We start from the raw sequence: 16,989 nt of genomic DNA, 5'->3' as shown, positions 1-16,989 counted from the left end.
CACTAAAGTTGTTACTTTAATCATAATAATTATGTGAGTGAAGGTTTTTGAACTAGATGGTCCTTGTGGAACCCTTCCAATTCAGCCAGTTCTGTGATTCTGTGAAATGAGAAGTAATACTTTTTGTTTAACTAATTAGTGTGGAGAAGCTTAGGAACGCAGTAAGTCATTTTCATATCAATTTTAAAATACCCATTTTCTATTTTGAGTTGGTTTAAGAGTTCATGTGTTTACTTTCTAAAAAAAACAACTATGAAGAAAAAGGCACAGAATAATCACTCTAAGTCTAGCCAAACTTTTTCATCATTTTCATAGATGTAGCCTTCAGCATTCTGTAATAATTTAACTTGAACTTCCACTTGAATGTGAAGAAGAATACACAGAATCTATGGAAACTTCACAATGTAACCTGATTTCATTGACTACTTAATGCTTGCATTTAATTAGTTTAAGAAATAAACTGTATTTATGGTATTTTGTTTGTATGGGGGTATTGTTGTTGTTGTTATTATTATTATTATTATTATTATTATTTACTGTCTTGAACTGAAGTAATCCTACGTTATACTGTTTCTTAGATTATTAGACATCTGACACTGTAATTGCTTTAATAAGGACAATAATCATTTGGAATAATATGAGGTATTACTGTATATGATGATTCTCTCTTTCAGCCTGCTCAAAATGTTTTACAGTTGGTTAACACTTTAACTAAATTAGTTGTAAGCTATAAAGGATTATGTGCGATGGTTGGGGCAGATCTGAAAGCCTTGTGAGCTGTTTGAATTTTGTTTAAGGGTGGGAAAATGTGGATACTTCTGCTATATGTCCTTCCTAGCAGAACATGTTAGCTTTCGGATAAATTAAGGGCAACAATACACACACACATTTTCTATTTCTCTATTGCATATTGATTTCTTGGTTTTTTTTCTGGGATTGTGTAGTGGATAAAATACTACTAAGCAGAAATAAGATGTAATTGGTACCTAGGTGCCACTCAGGGGAGAACTAAACAGTGGCAAGAGGGGTATAGTACACTATGGTGTTTGTGAAAGGATATGCCACTAAAAATGCCACTCTTTGTTTATTTGAGGCCTTCTCAGCCAGGTAGGTCTTGTAATGTAATTTTGAAGCTTAATTTTCATAGAATCTACCTTATAAATTCTAGGAGTTAACTTACTATGGTCCTATTTGCAATGTATACTTTCTCTTGAGAGAAGGTCATGTGAAGTTCATTTTTACGGGCTTTTTTCTTACATAGCTTATGTTCATCTTTTTAGGATTGAAACATTAGAGAAGGCAGGGGGGCTGTCTGTGTAGGCCTGAGCATTTATGAGACCTTGCTCCTGCAGTCTGTGCTGACAGTACACAAACCAGCTGTTTTCCTGAAGCTGGAAGACTGTAGGACTTTGGCTGTGTTTATAAGACCATCAAAAAGTGGATTTTCAGGCTAAGGTACTGTCAGATCTTGCTTTGTGATTGTCTGTATTATGGTGTTATGCCTTCAAATGAATCAACTGCAAGCAGAAATATGAACACCGGACATCATTCAACTGGGGAACAGAGGAAACTGAAATTAAGGTTCAGTCCTGAAGTGGCATGAATAATTCTCTTCCTTATCTCACGTGTTTGCCCAGTTCTTCATGGAGATCCCTTTCTTGTTTATCTTGAAAAACATTCTTATACACTACTGTAACATGTTCATAGACAAAAGTTTTGTTGGAGACTAATATTTGAAAAAAATAGAAGAGCTTTATAGTATTTCCTTCTTTGTCTGAATGCATTTCAAAAGAAATAGATCTGAATCTGGACATGCAGAAGCGATTCAAGTTAAGTACAGTGTTTTGCTCGGGGATAGATAAATACAAGAAAAGGGATGGTACAAAAATTTGAAATTATATCAAGTAAAATGTAGCAAACTCATATGTTCTGTTCACTGTTTTGAAGTATTGTGCATGGCACAGATCATGTTTGTATAAAGCTAAAAGGAAAATAAAAATTCCCTTTGCTTTCCATCAGTTTGAGTTTAGGAGCTTTCAGGAGTTTCACCTTGTTAATTTTCACCTCATGATCAATAATGTCATTTGATTATAAAATGTGATGGCTTAAAAGGAATAATGTAGAAAACAGTGTTGCAATAGCATGTAAATAATTAGATAGGGATACTCATTAGATCATTTTAGTGTAACATTATTTGATTTCCTGAACTCTTGCTGTACATGTTTGTATTAGTCAATGAGAAGGAAAATGTGACAGTTAGCCCAAGGGTTTTGTTGTTCGGTATAAGTCTTATTTTTAGTTTGTCAGTTGATCCAATGTATTAGTCACCATGCTATCAGCTGAATCTAAAGAGAACATTTGGAGTCTGATGGAGGAATAAAAGTTCCTTTTTCAAAAAAATAAAGTAATATATATGCTTTTCTGCAATTTTCAGAACAAAAGAGCCAATCTCTTTCTTTTAAATGTGTCTGTGGTCTCAGAAGAAATAGGTCCTTTCTGTTGGTTTGTTTTCTTTTTCTTTTCTCAAAGTTGATAACTTCATCAACATTTGTGATTAATTGAGTTTTAAAGATGCTGACATTTAAAATTGATCCTTCTCCATTGCAGCTTCTATAACAAAACTTATCTTACAATTCTTTTCACCTATTGTTCTGTGCAATAGTCACCAGTGTTTAACTATTGTAGTTAGTATATATTAAGCTTCTGTGTCTGATTTAAAACTTCTTATTTAAAGAGATAGCATAAAGATGCAGTACTTACCTCTTTGACTATCTGAAAACAAGAGTACATTTGTGGGATATTTATTAGTAATTTTTTTATAATTACTTGAAAAATTTATGTTGTTCTGCATAAGATATTTATTGCCTATGTGCAACATTTGGACTGTATTCTTATGCTGGAAAAACAGATCTTTATTTCTTTGATATTTCTTTAATTTTTATTCTTGCTGTATATGATTAAGCTTTCAGTAGGAGAGGTGGAGGGTAGTCCCAAGAAGTCTAGCAGAGGGATCCTTCTGGGATGGATGGGTCTTGATCCCTTACATGGTAGCTACAAGTAAGTTAGAAGTTAGGCGGGCCATGGGAATTTTCAGTATACTTCTTCATAGCCATTGAGTTTTGAATTGGTTGGTTTTGATTGTCATTTGATTGAAAAACCTTTGTAGCTGTAGAAGATATAATGACAGTATTTGCCAGGGGAAGTTTCTTACAGATCTCTGAAGCAGTTCCTCAATTCCCCTTCTGTTGATGTTTTCTTCTAAAAAAATTAAAACATTAGAAGGATACTAAGAAAGATATTATCTTCTTAATGAAGAATTATATGCTGAATTATTACAATAATTGTGTCAGTAATTTGATATGGTGGCAAAGTGTCTAGAGCTAAACTGGTGGTAATGGATGCAAACAAAAATGGCTTTTCCTGATTTATAGCTTTTATAAAAAGGAAATCAAACCTGGAATGAAAATATTTTTCAGCTGCTACTGTTTTGAGCTTGTCAAGTTATGCTACCTATTCTTCCAAATGCAGTTTAATTTTTTTTCTGGGCAGCTGATTTTCCCCCTGTTTTTTTTTTTTTTTCCTATCTTGCTGTATTTACATGTATGTAAATAATATTTTTTTAAGTGGCATATTCTTATTAAAGTGCCTTTTCTGAATAATGTAGATATTTTCTCTCTGGAAACATTAGGGACAACTGCATTTTAGCTCCCTTGTTGTGAGGGAAACCAAAAAGAGAAATCAAACACACATGCATACACATTTACACACTGAAATCATTATGTGCTTGGGGAACACAAGAGAGAACCCTGAAGAAATAAACTTTCTGCAACAGTGCTTTTCTGTGGCTGGCTACCTTCAGTAGAAACATAGAATAAACAGTGAGACATTAACTGAAGCTGTGATGCAGTGGGACTGAAGAAAATTAGCTGTTAGAAAAGAACGCAACTTTAGAGAAAATAACCATATCATAGCAAGGGTGTAGGAGATAGGAAGAGTCTTCTGCTTATGTAATCTTTGGACTGCTTTATATTACTACACTTATGTATGGTAGCCTTGACAAACATTGCAATTTATTAAGTTCCTTAGAATGAATGCATTTTATTTTAGGGAAGAGATGCTTATCCTACTGTTTTACATTAAGGAATGTTAATGCTTCCATTAATTTAATATAGACTTACTTCACATGATTCAGAATGAAGATATAAAGTATCTGGAATAAAAAGTTGGCTTGTATTAAACATCATATTTCAGTGAGAGAACATAGTAGCATCATTTGGGGAAAAATGCACTTGCTTAGTATGACCACTTAAGGGAGCATAGGAAGGCTTTTAAAAGGCTGAGGTATTGACCGTAGATGAGCAGTACTGCTTGCCATGTCTGTCCAACTCAAAATCTAACATTAGAGAAGTGCATGTATTTAAAGTTTAAAGGCCGTCTTCAAATTCAAGCATGGGGCTGAAAATGTCAGTTATTAATTGTTTGATTAGATTCTGGAGAAGAAGTGAGAAATCTGTAGAGAGTCATACCTACAAGTTGTATTTCCAGATAGGTAGATTAGTTACTGCACCTATTCACTAATCTACACACTTTACTATCAGTAGTACTTACAACTTCTCAAAGTTGGACATATGACTATACTTAAGAAAAATGTATGGCACATAATATGGTTATTTATAGAATTGACTGGCTGGATCACAAGGGAAACACAAATCAGAGATGCTGAGGTGGCAAAGGAGGAGTAGGAATGGCTTAAGGGAGCAGACACCAGACATAACTATGACAGTGAATCAGGAGGAACGGAATAAGATTATTTTTGTATAATCAGGCATGAAAAATCAGATAAGAATTCATGTAGTTGGAACATGAAAACAGAATTGTGCTCAAGTGTTTCAAAGAGCCAAAAGTCAATTGGAGTCTACTTGAACCAAAACTACCTGAAACTAATATCCTGTGTCCAGTACAGTTGGGATTAATGCCAAGAAGCACAGCTGAAATGATTTTACAGCTATGGAGGATTTTCTCTTGTGAATTGATAAAGACCAGACATCCATACTTGTTCTTCATTAGGTAATGATAATTGTTTTGTCTGGGAGAGGTATCTAGCATTTAGAATGCTTCAGCACAGGAGCATTAAAACCCCTTTATAGAAAACTCAAAACTTGCACTGAATAGCAAAGTATGTTTCCCTCTTACACAGACTGTTGTGTTTTCACTGTTCACTGCATTAACCTTCCCTAGAAGACTGGATCAGATTGAAGTTTCTACTCATAAGATTTGAGGTTTCATTACTCTGGGTTCACAGCATCAATAGATAAATCTCTGGTATTAACAACTGTGACTGACAGCTGCTCTCCTCTGCTCAGTGTTACCTGCTTTAGGAATTGCAAAAAGAGAAACTGAGCTATCTGAGGGGCTGGTTTGAGCCAGCTGGATACCTGCTTCAGAAATTAAAACTCTGCAATCCAGTGAGAAGAGTATATTTCTTTGATCTTTTTTTTTCCCAGAAGCATAACTGTATGTGAAAGAAAATGTTCTCCCAAACTCTCAGAGTTTCAACTAATAAACTTACATAATGTGAGGACCTTGCTTAATGAGTTTCCAGTGGGTCTCATTATGTAGTGATGTTAATCACATTTTTGACATATTGTGAAAAGCCTTGTTTTATAACAGAAAAAGTAGATATGTAACTTACAGAATGTTCCATGATTTTTGAATTCAGAAGGAACATTTCAGATATAGCAAGAATTTTCTTTTACACTGACTGTTTGGAATAGGTTTATTACATTCAGTAAGACAGCATTGTTGAAGTATTGCTAAATGCTTTGTAATTGGGTATAAATGTTAATACATATACCAACTTACATGCATATATATAAAAACTAAAATGTATATATTTGCCTTGCAGGGGTGAATAAGCTGATCCATCATTTACACAAACACAACATACCCATAGCTGTTGCCAGCAGCTCAGGTGAAGAGTCATTTCAGAAGAAAACAACCAGACACAAAGACTTATTCGGTCTTTTTCATCATATTGTGTTGGGAGATGACCCTGAGTTGAAGCGTGGCAAGCCACATCCTGATCCATTTTTACTTTGTGCAAAGAGATTTCACCCTCCTGCACCACCGGAGAAGGTAAGAGGGGGAGGGCACAAGTTAAATTTAGAAATTTTCTGTTTGGGCTGTATGTTGATTTTTTTTTTTAATGTGATAAATACTTAGATTAATATAAATATTCTAAAAGTCAGCAAACCCTGTTTTCAAAGATGTTTGTGCTGTCGAAGAGAGAGATTTTCCCCCACTACATCTAGAATTTGTTATGCAGATTGCTCTGACTTACTACATGGTAGCATGCAGCAAAAGGAAAATATAATGATTTTCTGCTGTATACATAAATCTGCAAGCTTAACTTCACTGTTCAGAGTTTGGAAACAGTTATTTAAACATAGGTCAGTTTATTTTTCATCCATTCATGGCTGATTTACCTCTTAAGCGTTGGAACATTAAATATAGTTTCTCTTGTGGAGAGGACATATATTTTTCCTAAGCTACATCTTTCCACTAGCAGTCTAAATCTCTGAGATCATAGTTCGTGTTTCCGATTTAAAACTTTCAGTTTGAGCAATCTTTCTAAAATAGTAGATATGTTTAGTTTTCCCATCTTATATATAACTTTCCAAACTTTATTCTGAAATAGAAATCTGTAGGGAGAATATTTCACATAAGCTGAGAGTTACTTAAAATAATGTCTTCATTTTTATTTTAAATTAAATTGCCTTTATCCTTAGAATATTTTTCTCACTTCTTCTCTGTCCCAAGTGGAACATAAGTTCTGAAGTTCTGGAGTTTCATTACTGTGGAAAAATACATTACATGCTAATTTGAAGGAAAAAAATTAGGTAAATTAGACTGTGATTACTGTTCTCTCAGTAGAATTATTGGGAAAAAAAGGCTAGACAAATACATATGGAATGACTAGCTAAGATTCCTCAGCCTTTCATACTTCAAGTTCTCACCCAGAGTCTAAGTGGTATTTTCATTGCCTGGGAATACAAAGTGAATTAAGTTTGATGCAGTGTGGTTTAACACAGTTAACCAAACTGGGTTTGGGTTTTGGTTTGGTTTGATTATTTTCTGTTGCAATTTCTCTTGATGTTCTGTATATGTGAATCTACTTCATTTGTAAGCTTGCATATTCAGAAATGATACACCAAATATACATATACAAGGAAACAATGTCATCTGTGCTAATGGCAAATTAAATATAATTTCATGTGAGGAGCAGAGGAGCAGCTTTCCCAAAACTCTTAGTATGTGGTTCTATTTCAGAAAACCCCAAGGTGGTAATACTTAAAAAGAACAAAACATTAAAAAACAACACAAAACCAAGCAAAAAACCAGTGGACCAGTGACATGTGTAGATACTTGTATTTGATCCTTTAGTTGTGTTAGCATTGAAAAAAATACATGAAGAAATAGTAGCATCTGTATTACACTTAATATTTTTAAAATTTAAAGGTATGTTAGACAAAGTCACAGATTGTTTATAGTAGTTCTGTATTTTTAATTTTGTTAACTCTTCTGCGAAGAAGAGCATAAATGTTTGAATCCATATTTTTCCTTTATAAGAAATTTACAGCATCAAATTCCCTTAGTGCAGATAATTCAGCTGAACTTTTTTTGTTGCATCTACAAAAGTCACAAATGTTAAAATGTGAGAAATTTGCACATGCACAGAATTCCCAAGAGGAAGGAAATGAAAACGGTACATGTGAAACTATCCAAAACATTTGTGACCAGTTGCAGTGTAATGGTGTCATCTTCAGAGTTTTGTCCCAAGTGGTGAACTAATAGAGATACAGGCCTGGATTTCATGCCAGCAATCAGTAACATCCAAGGCTGCAGCCAACTATCAGGAGGTAAAGGTAATGTCTACATAACCAAGTAACTGGACTCAAGCAAAACAGGTTGTTAGAGCATCATAGCTAGTGCTTAGGCCCATACACCTATGCTATATATTATTTAAATGGTTTCTACTGGATTAGATTTATTGTGATCCTAGGCCGAGATAAGGTTCTTTGGAGCTTTACGTATTCTTAAGCATTGGAGGTTTCTTGATGAGTGCCTGGAAAGAACTTTCACTGGAGCTTCCTGCTAGAGCAACCTAATACATACCAAAACTAAACAGTGAAACAAACTACCAGGGAGCAAGTGAGAGCTTTCAGGTTTGCTTTAAAATTTCACTGCTGCTCTAAGCAAAAAATACAATGTAGACAGAAAAAAACAAATGCAGAATTTAGCTGTAGTGGTGTATCAGCCAGTGGCTGCTGCTATACAGGCATACTTCTGCAAGTAGACCGGTATTTAAAGTGATTTATAAATGGATATTATATCTGCTTTACCGTCATTGAAGGATGTCATAAATATCATCTCAGAATTTCTTAAATGTTGACCTTTTGATTTGCAATCTTTGGTTAACTAGGAACTTAATAAGCATAATGATAAAATGATAGCACAGGAATTTCAAAAAAGATACATCCTGCAAATTCAGCCTAGGTCTTCTATCTTGTGCTGCACGAAGCATCATATGAACTTCCAACACTAGTAACAATGCACAGTCATGTAAGTAATTAAGTACATCAGTCAGGTAATCAAAATAGGATCTCGAAATTAAATACTAGAAATTTTGTATTTTACTATATATTTTTTTTTAATATATTCCAAATTCTGCTCTTAAATGCACAGATGCAACTTGTATGAAAACCGTCTGGAGCTGTACGTATGTAGAAACAATGTGTTCTCGAATGTTATAGAAATTTCAGGCCACAATATTCAAAACACGGTGTTCTTTTTCATACATTTTATTTAGACGATTGAAAGACACTTTTCAGTGTTATTCTGTTTGGATTCTGGTCAGGGAATACTTAAACAAACTGGACATTGATAAATCCAGGGACCCTAATGGGATGTACTCTCAAGTGCTGAGGGATCTGGCAGATCTCTTTGAAAGACCGCTTTCCATAATCTTTGATCCATCATGGCCATTGGCAGAAGTGCTCAAAGGCTGGAGACAGCAAATGTCACTCCTGTCTTGAAGCTGGGCAAGAAGGATGACCCAGGGAACTACAGGCTTCTCAGCCACGTCTCAATCCCTGGAAAAAGATGATGGAACAACTAATCCTGAAAACCATTTCCAGGCACAGTAAGGGCAAGCAAACCATCAGGAGTAGTCAGTATGGCTACACCAAGGGAAAGTCATGCTTGACAACTTGATTAACTTCTTTGATTAAGTGACTGGCCTGGTGGACGGGGTGAAAGCAGTGGCTGTTGTCTACCTGAACTGCAGCAGTGCCTATGACACTCTCACCTGTATGATGTGGATGAGCAGACAATGGGGTGGTTTGAAAACTGGCTGAGTGGCCAGGCCCAGAGGGTTGCAATCAGTGGCGCAAGTCTAGTTGGGTGCTAGTGATTAGTGGTGTGCCCCGGGGGTGAGCACTGGGTACTGTTTAACATCTTCTTTAGTGGTCTGGCTGTAGTTAAGAGAGTGCTCAAGAGGATCTTATTAATGTGTATGAATACCTGAAGAGAAACTGCAGTGAAGAAGGAGCCAGACCTTTTTTCAGTAGTGCCCAGTGACAGAACCGGAGGCAATGGACACAGACATATACAGGAGACTGTCTGAGCACCAGGAAACACTTTTTTTTTTACTGTGAGGAAGGCCAAGCACTTGCAAAGGTTGCCCAGAGAGCTTGTGGAGATCCTCAAAATTTGTCTGGACATAGTCCTGTGCAATGGAGGAGGTTGGACCAGATGAGCTCTGGAGGTCCTTTCCAATCTCACTCATCCTGTGATTCAGTGATTAACTTCACAGACTGGATCTGGGAAAAAAAAATAAGGAAACAAAAATACTTCTGCTAAACAATAGTTTTCTGTGGGGTATGCCCAGCCCCTGCTCTGGGGCTGAGATATCGCTGAGATAAGGCGATTGCTCAATCTCCCAGCAGGACTCCCTGGGAAGGCAGCTAACTTTGACTTAGGGCGAGAAAAGACAGACCCAGAATCCTCTGGGAGACCCTATGCAGATCCTTTGTAGCCCATTGGCCTTTACCCTCTGACACCCACCCCCTGTATCCCTATAAAGCTAGACCCCTGCCCCTGCAAGGGAGAGAGCTCTCATCCCTGTCTTTCCCCTTTGCTGGAGTATGGACCAACAATAAAGCTACCATTCATGCAGAACAGCCACACGAGCCTCTCGTCTCTCTCTGATCCGGCCTGGAGGCTGCCCTGCAGAGCTGAGCTGAAATCAGGAGCTGACAATCACTAAAGAGCTGACAGTCTCTGCATGGGCACTCCAGCCACCAGCTGAGGGAAGACACCGGGCCTCAGGAAGGCGATTCCTTTTGGGACCATCTCTCCTGACCGGTCACCTCTTCCTCGGTCAGAGCTACTGACCCCTCGCCAGCTGTAATAGTTTTCTGTTCCACTTTAACTTATAGGGCTTACATTCTTTAAAATCATGCTTTTGGAATTTGAAATACTAGAATATTAATTTTTTATGTAAAAGAGTTTATAATAACCAGGTCATTTGTGTGAACTTGTAAAATTTATACATATATATATTTATCTATTGACTATAACTTTTCAATACTATATTGAAGAAGTTTTGTTTCATAATAACAAAAATGGTATGCAAATTTATTTTAAATATGACTCTGAATCAGAGGGTTTCTGACATCCTCATGCCAAGATTTATACATATTTCTAAGATATTTCTGTCATAAAAACCACACAAATAATTAACTTCCTGCTTAAGGATGTTGAAGGCTAAGGCATTTCTTTCCAGTATTTTGGTTGATTTGCCTGTAGCTTTTCTGTAAAATAATGGACCTTAGTATTAGTTTAAAAGCAAATAAATCCATTATTATTCACTTTTTAAACACAGGGATAGATTGTAGTAATACAAATGGTCATAACTCTCTTATGAAGAATCAATCTGTTCTATTTAAAAAGTTCCAAGTGATGTAAATCATTACCTTAATTTAAAACACTATTTCTTTGCAGTTTCTTCCATTTCTAATTAATTAATTGATCCCATAGTTACAAATAATCTCTGTACCAAATCTAGAGAGAGCTCATTAAATTTTTTTCAGACTGATTAAATAGCATTAGGATTTATGAGTCTCAGTGGACATTTTGTCATAGAATGGAGAAGTTCAAAGAGAAATTTTCTGCGACTTTCTTGCTATAGAAGATGTAGTCAAAGAACAGTAGATTCAGAACACTATGACATTCAAATATTTTGTAATTTTATTCTATATTGTACAACTATAACAGGATAAAGAAGGCTGATTTAGTACTTAACATGACGATCCTATAAAAGGATGCTAAAACCTTTTTTTTGTGTTATCCCCTTTATTTTTTAACTTTTTCCACTTTTTTTTTTTTTTTGGCCATTCAATTCCACCATTTTTAGTGTATGTATGTAGTGTATATATTTTACTTACTATGGTTTTCAAGCATGTATTTAATTAGTGATGTTTCTCTTATTCCTTTTGTATACCTTGAGGTTGAATGTATTAGGAGTACTTTATTTAAAATACAGAAATTACAGACATGAACAGCCGTTCTAGGTGGTGCACTGAGCTGTAAATTGGAATCCCTGCTGTTGAAATCACATATTTTAGTCACCATAAATCTTCCCCTTTTCCATTTTATGAATTTACTGGCTTATACTCTTTCCTGAATGTTTGCAATTCACAAGTTTTTATTTTAGAAATAAAAAAATGCATTAAATGTAAAAATACTGACATTTTTCAGCTTAGTTCAAATTTACGTTAATGGCTGTTTCTTCAAGCTTGGCTCTAGTCTTTCTTTGAATAGGCATACATTACCAATTTTTTCTCATCTGAAACAACCTTCTAAATTGCTGTTCATGGTATAAACCATTCTGATTTACCCAAGCCCTGCTGTCTTATCTCCTTGGACTCACAGTTCTTACCAGCTGTTCTAGCATATTGTTAGATATTTGTTTGTTCCAGTGGATATAACCTGTGATCATAATGGTCAGAGTATACCTGACTTTTAAAGTGTTAGGCTGCATTCAGGAGGACAGATGACAAAGAGTTTGTAAATGATAACTGTTGTTCTCAGACAGTGTGGTCTAACAGAGATACAGCATATGCCAGTGGCTGCTTACTATGAAGAGGGATCAAGGTTGCTCCACAGCTCTTTCTGGCTGAAGGTGCATTTTGAGGTAGAAAGTAGAATTTGGTCTTTCTTTTCAGAAGCCACTGTCTTGTCCATACTGATGTTTTACAGTTCATGAATTAATTAGGCATTTGATGGGTTAAAGTCAATAAAGAACTTCTTGTCTGCTTTGTTGATGCCAACTCCAGTGTAGCCATGTCATTAGTAGACTGAATGAAGGTCTGGGATGTTTGAGTGTTTCTGGGGTGTATGTTTTCTTCTTGCCCCTCATCTTCAAGGTTGTACTCTATCAATGTTGCTGTTAGCCTTGCATCCTGTGCTACACAGTGACCGGCTTCCAAACACAGCAGAGAAGATTCTCCCGTGGCAGAAGTGTGTCGTGGTGGGGATGGTCCACCCTGGGAGGTGGTGAGACAGCTGAGCAACTGATTCAGTGCCATGAGAGATTGAAAACACTGCTCCTGAGTACACACACCTTGCTTAAGTGTTTTGCAACAAAAGCAGAGTTCACTCCCTTAAACAAATTTAGATTACATAGATTTAGATAACATGGGTTTCACTGTTATTGTACATGGAGTGATTGAGAGGGGAATGAAGTATGTCCCATCATTTGTGTATACCCAGATTAGTTTGGTTCTATCATGTAGAACCTGCCCTGAAGTTTTGAAAATGGATAGCAGGTGAAATCTGAAAGGGTGTATCTATGGACTTGGAACAGAACATTTCCACTTGTCTGCCTTCTAACCAAGATGAGGTGCCAAGTCCAAGGAACATCCCTTTTTCTGATTTTATAGCTTTTTGGAGAAATGGGATTTTTTTGCTTTTATGTATACATCCAAAATTGCCGAGTCTCAACAGCTTGAGTCTTTTCATCAGGAAGTAAAAATACCTTGTAGTTAGTCTTTTGTAAAGCATAATTGGAAAACTAGTTCCAGCACATTTCTAAACTGCCAAGAAAAATTCTCCATAGAGAACATAACAGCAATCTGGACTTCTGTTTTCTTTTTAAAGCAGATCAGAAGAGAGTTTTATCCTTGTCTTGTCCACTCTATGGGCTACTTTCTGAAAAAATGTAGGAAAACATCTTTTCGTGCATTTTTGTACCTGAGAAATTCAGTCTTCCAACCTTTGGGCTTCCTTGGGAATTGTCCTAGTTACCACATGATACATTAGCTCTTTGCTCAGAAAGGTTCTTGGCTAGAACTTCTTCCTGAATTCCTGAAGCCTTTACTTTTCTTGTTCTGCAATGTGACTGAAGACTTATTTCTAGGTGGCAAGTTGTTTTTTGACTATTTAGTATATTTTGCTGGACTAATTCTTGAATTCCTGCTACTATGGAGCACTGCAAAATAATTAACAGCATAACTTTTTGTATGGGTTCCTCTCCCTTCTAGAGAAGCTATTGATTTCAGACAAACACTGAAGAAATTTAAAGGAATAAATTATTAATAAACCATCATTTAAAATTGTGTATTAAGCAATTTAAAGTAAATAGGTATTGAACAATATAGTTTTATGTGTTAAGACCTCCATCTTGAAATATTTCTAGAAGCTTTAAAGCTTGGGATGCAAAGATGCAGGACTCTGGTGGAATGTACTGTTGGCTGAATCCTGCACCTTCCTCAGCTGCTACACAATCTAAGCATGTAGCCCTTACTTGTGTCTCCCAGGCTGGATGATGAAGTCTGTTGTTAGGAAGCTGGCCTTCCAGCTGTAGAGAAAAGAATGTGAGGTATTTCACCATGTCTCACAAGCTAGGACTTCTGAAGATCTACTTGTCACAACCCACTGGTAGAGGGTGTGATGTTGGTTATAGGTTCTTGTCAGGTGGAGAAAAGGCACTGGACCACGTGTCGGGGAACTCTTATGTTTTATTATACAGTCTTCTTAACTGTGGCAACCAGCCCAATGTTTACACTCAAAAGGTATTGGCTAACACACCCTTAAATTCTTACAATACATGTCCACAAAAAGTATCAGCTAACAAGCCCTTAGTTTTGTACAGTACACTTCACAATTCCCACAAAAACTCTTCAGAAGGTGCTGGCTCACGAACAAGTCACCACACCACTATACAAAAGTAATGAGTTGGGGTGGGGGAACTGAGCAGAAGTCTCAAAGTGGAGCAGGAAGTTTCCTCAGGATAGCACTTCCCCACCTCCATGGGACCCTCTCCTCTAATCACCTTTCCTGTAGCAATACTCTGAATATTTGAGACAAAACATGCTTAGGTCCTCTACACTTACTATACACAGGCATCTTTTCCCTAAATTCATAATAGGCCACCATTGTATACTTAAAAGATAATTAAAGGAAGGAGACTGTTTGTTTGTTTGTTTGTTTGTTTTCAGGGTTTTTTTCAATTATCATGCTCTCGGTTCCTATGGTTGATTTACTTCCTCCCTTTTCTTCTGAAGCCTGTGTACTTCTGTGTTCACACATGTACACATCCACTCTGCCAACCTACCCATCCCCATGCTGGCAGTCTTTATTATATATTTGTGGAAGAAAAATGAGATATTGCGTGACTTGCAAGTAATTTAACTTTTAAGTGTTCCAGATATTGCCCTTGTTACTGCAGTGCATGTTTATTTATGGTTATATTTGTCTTACAGAGATGAAAAAAGTCATTGAAATTCCATGCAAAAAGTAACCTGGTCAAGGTTTGCTTTCACTTAAGGTATCTTTAATGATTGAAAAAGGAAAGAAGGATTATAATTAGTTCTTAGTCTTTGGGGTACCCTACTTGGGGGGTGGAGAGGTAGGAACACATTTTTTTTCCTTGCATTTGTCTTGATAATGTATCAAGTAGCTGCTAAGGAACTTGATGAAATGTGATGCAGAATAATAAATTATGCTCTGCAGCCTTCTTTGCTTCTACGTGAGGTGAGTGTGTAAGTACAAAGAGACTGGTACACCTCCAAATTCAAAAAGCATTATATTCAGATTAGCAGGTCACTGGAGATGTGTTGCTAATTGTTTTAGGGAACTCATTATGGGTATTATCACATATTAATTATGCATGGTAAGTAGTAAAAAAGAGGGGGAAAATCCTTGTTTTATGATAACTTGCTCACTGAGTTATCTTTTCTTTCTTTCAAGACCTTGAGCGTTTTCTTAGAGATGCCAAACAGCAGTCATTGAATAATTAGATTTTAATTAACAAGAATTTTCACAAAAAATGTTTTTAATGTCTTTTGAGTTATAGTAAGCATGAATAAATCCTCTTTCAATAAGATGTAGTGCACTGATCCTCTCTGTATCTGGAGTTACCTTTGTAATCACCCAGAGCGTGTTGTAACAATGGTTTTCAACAGTTTCAGGACAAAGAATGAAGACTGAAAGAAGGAATTGCATTGTTGGGAATATTTTTGGTTGCTTCTTTGTAAATTATTGTCATATGGTCAGCTATGTGTTGTTTTAATGCACTAAGGGTAGGGAATGGTGAGTTTATTTTTTTGCTGTTTGTTTAAATTACATGTTCTTTGTGGAGATGTGGTTGTAGGCAATATTCAGAGAGCTGGTATTACATGATAGGGTTCTTACTCTGTTGTGTGATAAAGAATTTGTAAGAGTCTGTCTTTTTGGCATGGTTGCAGAAAACCTACATATAGAACCATCAATTAACACTGCTAAATTATTTATAGTCTAAACAGGGCAAAGCTTTTTGCTCAGACTGATTGCTGCATCACAAAATAAGTGCACTTAGAAGGTGATTAGAAAGTGTACTCCATAAAGCAGTATTGGAGATTTTTTTCTAAATTATTGTTGTGATAGGTGTTATAAAGATAAAAGACCTTGTAGTATAAAAAGAACTGAAGACATGAAGACATGTCTGCTAAAAAAGGGTGCCTAACATTTCCATTTCAGCATCTTTTAATCTTAGAATAATAGCATGATTCAAAGCCAAGAAGGAAATGGTTCAAGTTAAACTTGAGTAAGACTGAAGTGATTCTGATTTAAAGTAGAATACAATTCCAAGCTGTAGCAGAAATGCTACCCTCCTATTCCATTAAAGAAAAGCTTTTCATTTTTGTCTAAATGCTACTGAATATAGGAATTGCTGTTCATACTCAAATTCAGTGTCCAGCTTATTTGGCACCATCTCTGATGATAGCTAATAATCACAGTTTAATAATCACCTTTTAGCTAGAGGGGGTTAATTTATCCACTTAAATTCTGTTGCTCCCATATCAAGTTGTTTTTTAACAAAAACAGATGTAAAAACAGGCTATAGTAACCCATTCACAGGATCTGTGTTTTTTCTTGACACTGATGTGTGCCTGGGACAATGAATTCTGTGTATGTCGCATATGTTCCAATGTCAGCTTTTTATATGTTATGAGTGAGAAAGATAAGAAGTAATTGATCTGCCACTCAGTACTGTAAATGCTGCTTGTCACATCCCTTTTTATTTTTTGCTCCCTAAATAAAGCCCTTTAGAGTCTGTTCAAAACCTCACCATCTGAAAGGGTTGTGTTTGGGTTTTTTTGTGGGGATGAGGGCAGTGATATGGTTGGTTGGTTGGTTTTTTTCTCCTCATAATCATTCTGATTGCATTTCTTCAAACCCTTCCTATCAAAAACATTTTAACATAGAATAATGTCTGTGAGATCTAGTACATGGAGCATTCCAGATGAGACTATTTTATATATGTCTCTGAATATAAATAATATCACCCAAGATCTAAATTTTCACTGAGCTGATCACCCAAGTTCTGAATTTTCACTGAGCTGTTTACAGTGATGTCCAATACATAAAGCAAACGTTAGAAAATGC

At 36.1% G+C, this 16,989-nt stretch overlaps 1 protein-coding gene across 1 annotated transcript in view; it reads left to right on the top strand.

Moving 5' to 3' along the window:
* Positions 1-16,989, top strand: part of PUDP (pseudouridine 5'-phosphatase) — a 68,776-nt gene that overhangs the window by 34,455 nt on the left and 17,332 nt on the right. Inside the window, exon 3 of the mRNA XM_082278488.1 lies at positions 5,906-6,135. Coding sequence (XP_082134614.1) covers positions 5,906-6,135 — 230 coding nt within the window. The remainder of the gene's footprint in view (positions 1-5,905; positions 6,136-16,989) is intronic.

The sequence above is a fragment of the Coloeus monedula genome, assembly GCF_965178545.1.
Source record: "Coloeus monedula genome assembly, chromosome: 3".
NCBI classification, from domain to species: Eukaryota; Metazoa; Chordata; class Aves; order Passeriformes; family Corvidae; genus Coloeus; species Coloeus monedula.
This window is presented reverse-complemented; position numbering and strand designations above follow the sequence as displayed.